Source organism: Octopus bimaculoides, chromosome 8, assembly GCF_001194135.2.
Source record: "Octopus bimaculoides isolate UCB-OBI-ISO-001 chromosome 8, ASM119413v2, whole genome shotgun sequence".
NCBI classification, from domain to species: Eukaryota; Metazoa; Mollusca; class Cephalopoda; order Octopoda; family Octopodidae; genus Octopus; species Octopus bimaculoides.
The window spans coordinates 91571145-91576341 of NC_068988.1; the positions used below are offsets into that span (position 1 = coordinate 91571145).

At 38.3% G+C, this 5197-nt stretch overlaps 1 protein-coding gene across 6 annotated transcripts in view; it reads left to right on the forward strand.

The window, feature by feature from the left end:
• The window catches only part of LOC106874583 (putative mediator of RNA polymerase II transcription subunit 26), a 235200-nt gene that overhangs the window by 221162 nt on the left and 8841 nt on the right, over positions 1-5197 (forward strand). For all 6 annotated transcript variants that reach the window (XM_052970258.1, XM_052970262.1, XM_052970259.1 and 3 more), the window contains 3 exons: positions 458-557; positions 1512-1570; positions 3867-3945. In XM_052970258.1, the coding sequence (XP_052826218.1) occupies positions 458-557; positions 1512-1570; positions 3867-3945 (238 nt within the window). The remainder of the gene's footprint in view (positions 1-457; positions 558-1511; positions 1571-3866; positions 3946-5197) is intronic.

The window sequence follows — 5197 nt, forward strand, 5'->3', positions numbered from 1 at the left end:
TCTCTCTCTCTCTCTCCTCTTCACACTTGCACACACATATTGAGTATAGAGGATGTGTGAAGGTTAGAGAGAAATGAAGCATGCTCTGCTTGAGCTGTAATGTTAGTATACAAGAGCAACATAGTACATATCAGGTAAGAAAATAACTGTGTGTAAGATGAATCAGATATATTGTGCAAGAGGGATGATTGCATTGGAATGGACAGATAATGTGTTTGAATGATGACAGAGGAGTAGAAAAGCACCAAGAGATTCAAGTAGAATAAAATTGTGAAAGAGGAAAACCGAGGAAAAAGTTGTAATATCACATATGGAAATCAAATGTTGTCTTTGCTGTAAACTGTACAACTGTATTAAATGATTTATGTATGTTATAATAATAATAATTTTGTCTTCTTCATTTAACTTTACATTGTTTCTGAAGATTATTTTACTTTTCCTTCCCTAATTATTTTAGACATGACCTGCACAAAGATTTTGAGAGTAAAGTATTCAGAGAATTTGAGAGACTTCACAGAGAAATACTCTCTTCTGAAGAATGCAGACAAACACTTATGGTATGTAGCTTTTCATTTCATTTCTTCCATGCTGGCAGAGTTTCAGAGAAATGTGTTTGTTTCATTTGAAATGATATAACAGGCATTATATTGTATTTGCTTATGTGTAGTGGCATAGAATTGGTTAAACATGACCATATAGTGTGTTTCCCTTATAGTTTTGATTTGTAGTGACTTTGAACACAGCACTGAAGCTAGCAGAACACTTGTTTACCACAGTACTTTTCTTGCATCAATAAACTGTATCTATAGAATTTATTTGAGTCTCATATTGATATTTATTTTAATATATTTACATATAGATTATGTGGTTACTGGTATATTTAGATGTTTAACTGTGCACACATTTTAATTAGCTCTATCTATCCAGCAGGGTTGTGTCTTGGCTCCCACTCTGTTCAGTGGCTGCATGGACTGGATACTCAACCAAATGGTGGCTCAATCAAGTTGTGGTGCCCTCATTGGTGAAACTAGTGTAATGGACCTAGATTTTTAGCTGATGACACAGTTATTCTTGTTGAGTCTCTGGATGTCTTTAGGAGTGCACTCCTTTCACGGAGTAAGGAAGCAGAACTATCTAGACTTCGAGTCTCTTGGGTCAAGATAAAAGTCCAGTCTTTCATTGGTTTCTTGGAGGACTCCACCTCATCTGTCTCTGTGGCAGGTGAGTATGTTGAAGTTGTTGACTGCTTCACTTACCTTAGCATTGGAATTCATAGTGACATTAGCTGCAAGTCTGAATTCCTAAAAAAGACCTGGACGAGCTGGTGTGGTTGTCGATTCATTGAACAAGGCTCCTAAACCGCTAAGGTGTGGCACTTTTTCCCACAGCTATCCTCATCCATTTTCGCCACATGACCATACCAGCGCAATCGTCTCTCTTGCACACCACATCTGATGCTTCTTTGGTCCAACTTTTCTGTTAATAATAAATCATTGTCTTTCTATTTTCAGAAAACTGTTGATGAACAAATAGAAAACTCAGAAAATTGTCGATTCTCACAAATGAAATGGTAAGAAAAATTGAAAGTAACAAAATTGAATGTTATGTCCATTAATATAACTTCATATCATCATCATTAGTTATCTTTAAGAAAATTTAAGCCCTTATCCCTACTCAATAAAGACATAATGTCTTATGAGTTTCATCATCATCATCATCATTTAACATCTGCTTTCCATACTGGTGAGTTAATTGCTATTTTTTATTATTTAATTAATTTACCCAGAAAAAGGTAACTTCACTAAAATAGTGAGTGGTCTGGGCAGGATTTGAACTTAAAATGCACAGAGCCAGAACATACTGTAGATGGCTATTTCACTATTACACAGCTCTTGACTGGTACTTCATTTTATTAACCCACAAGGCATTTAATTTAATGATCTAGCAATTCTACTAATCAGCCATCCTAACAAATCTTCTTTTAAAAATTCACATTGAAGGAATGTAAATGTAAAACATTACACTGGTAGGATATATACACTGCCCTTGAAGGGTTTTAGTCTGGAAATTATAGTTGTGATCCCCGTGCTGGTGGCATGTAGAAAGCACCATTCAAATGTGGCCGATGCCAGCGCCGGCCTGATTGGCTTCCGCTGTACTAGTGGCACGTAAAAGGCACCAACCGATTGTGGTCGTTGCCAGCCTCCTTTGGCCCCTGTGCCAGTGGCACGTAAAAAGCACCCACTACACTCTCAGAGTGGTTGGCGTTAAGAAGGACATTCAGTTGTAAATACACTGCCAGATCCGACTAGAGCGTGGAGCAGCCTCATGGCATCCCAGACCTCAGTCAAACCGTCAAACCCATGTCAGCATGGAAAATGGACATTAAACGATGATGATGATGATGATGAAATCAACCCCAGGACTTTTTTTTTTTAAGCCTAGTACTTATTCTATTGTTGTGTTTACAGTGTTGTCACTGGTTGTCAAGTGGTGATGGGAGGCAAACCACACACACACACACATATATATATGTATGTTTATACGATGAGATTCTTTCAGTTTCTGTCTACCAGATCCACTCACAAGGCTTTGGTCAGCCTGAGGCTATAGTAACAGACACTCGCCCAAGCTGCCACACAGTAGGACTATACCTAGAACCATGTGGTAGAGAAGCAAGCTTCTTACCATACAGCTACACATGACTCAGTGGTTAGAATGTCAGGCTTACAATCGTGAGGTCGTGAGTCTGGTTCCTGGACCAGGCTGTGTATTGTGTTCTTGAGCAAGACACTTTATTTCACATAGCTCCAATTCACTCATCACTGGTGTATCAGCCTTTGCCTTTTCTTTGGACAACATCGATGGCATGGAGAGGGAAGACTGGTATGTACGGGCAACTGCTGTCCTTTCTCAAACAACCTGCACCTCGGAAGGGAACTTTCTAGATGTAATCCCATCATCATACATGACCAAAAGGGATTTGATATATATATACACATGTAACCCAGTGCAACCTGTTGTAAACTGGCAACTCTAGCAAGCTTACTTGGTGCGGAGGGTGATTTTGGACACTGCAGGATGATAAACAAGACCTGTCAAAGGAGAACTCAGGAGAGATAACGGCCATCCAATTTAGTCAAGTGCAGATAGTGCTCACCAGCCATAGGGAAGACAATCCATCTAAGAGAAGGAAATCTCTGATATAAAACTATTCAGTGAGGTCTTAAAACCAGCTAATGTCATGAAGTTGTTATACTTTCATCTATGGATGGCTGATAATAATAATAGAATATATATGTATATATATCACTAAAGAATTATGTAAACAAGAAAGAAAAAAAGAGTGCTCAATACATACTGTAGAGCTATGGCTTATTTAATGCAAGCTGAAAAGGAGCCACACACCTCTACTACAACAAACCTATTCCTATTTCTTCCATCATACTTTAGCCTATCGACACCACGCAGAGCAACCATCCTATTTCCTATTCTCCTTCTCAGGTAAGAGAGTTCTTTAGTCTTGGAATTACAAAGCAACTACATTTGTGCAGATACCACATATAAAGCACCCAGTACACCCTGCAAAGCAGCTGGCATTAATCCACTTTACAGAGTGTACTTGTGCCTCAGGGCTGGATGCCCTTCCTAACCAGAAGGGCATCCAGCTGTAAAATCCGTGTCAAAAGTGACATAGAAACAAGATGCTGTCCTCAAACTAACTGTCCAACTCATACCAGCATGGAAAGTGGATGTAACACTGATGATGATGATTTATATGAATGAGAGATAGTTGTTTATATGTTAATCTGTTATTAAACTGTAAATGAATATGGTAATTAATCTAGTATTGTCATTTGTTGCAGCCTAAAACGACTACAGATGCTGTATTCACAGTATTACACAACCGTGTGCACTGACAATGAAATCAAGAAAGATAAACAGGTAAAGAATGTCCTAAATTTGATATTACAAGTATTCCAAAATGTAGGATACTTTCCTTATACAAGACATATGCATAAAAAATTACACTTCATATTTATATATATCTTTTTTCTTCTTGTTTCTCTCCTTATTTCTTTCTGTGTTCCTTTCAGTTGAAGAGCGTAGGTTCGAAACGTCAAAGACTTTCTCTATTCCCGAGCGTTAAACTAATACATCCATTTGTTGTTTACACCACCTATCTTCGTCTGTTGTTGTTTTTCGTAAATTCTCTCATATATATATATATATATATATATTCTTTTATTCTTCTACTGGTTTCAGCCAGAGGCTGGGGCCATGTTGGAACACCACCTTTCAGTGTTTTGGGATCTCCTTTTGGTACTGTTTTTGGTGAACAAACACATGCACATACATATGTATATTTGTGTGAAAAGAGGGAACATCATTCTGATGATGAGGCAAGAATGAGCTCGAAGCATTAAAATATTTGTAGTGGCTTCATGCAGGCATAGCGTGGATTCGATCCTCAATTGCCAAATTTCACTTAACACTTCAACAGTGCTTTTCTCACGCTAAAACAATAGTTTTCCTGTGAATGACAGCAGTCATACATTTCCCAGATGCTTTCGCTAAGCAGAATAATATCTTTGCCACTTGACCCTTCTAACCCCTTCTAGGCCACCGCTGGCTGGAATGGAGATAACAGACCTCCAACAAAAACATTTGTTCTCAACAATATGTCTATCCTTCTGGCTGCTTTTTGATAGTTATAAAAACAAGGACTTCGTAAGCTAAAGGCAGTTACTGAGACCGACCATCAGTGAGTGTGAACGCTATTACTGCACTTCCTTCATATATTTATATAAACTCTCTCACCAACCTCTGGAAACCTCTCCTGCCAACCTCCAACAATCTCTCCCTCCTCCAGCTGACAGTTTTTTCGTACTTTTTCATGATGGAAAATACACCTTTTGTGGCAGTTATAACGAAATTGCTTTCTTATATCAGAGTAATAAGGCGTATCAATAAAACATCTTTACCCCAAGGAATTACCAGGTATACCAGCTAGTACATACATGGTGTAGCAGCATCATAGTCAACTGCTACAAAGGTAAAGGTGACGCTTTAGATACAAATAATTACAGAGGCATCAAGCTGTTAGATCATGTTATGAAAGTTACAGAGAGGGTCATAGCCCAACTAATTAGGGAGCGAATCAATTTAGATGAGATGCAGTTTGGGTTCGTGCCAG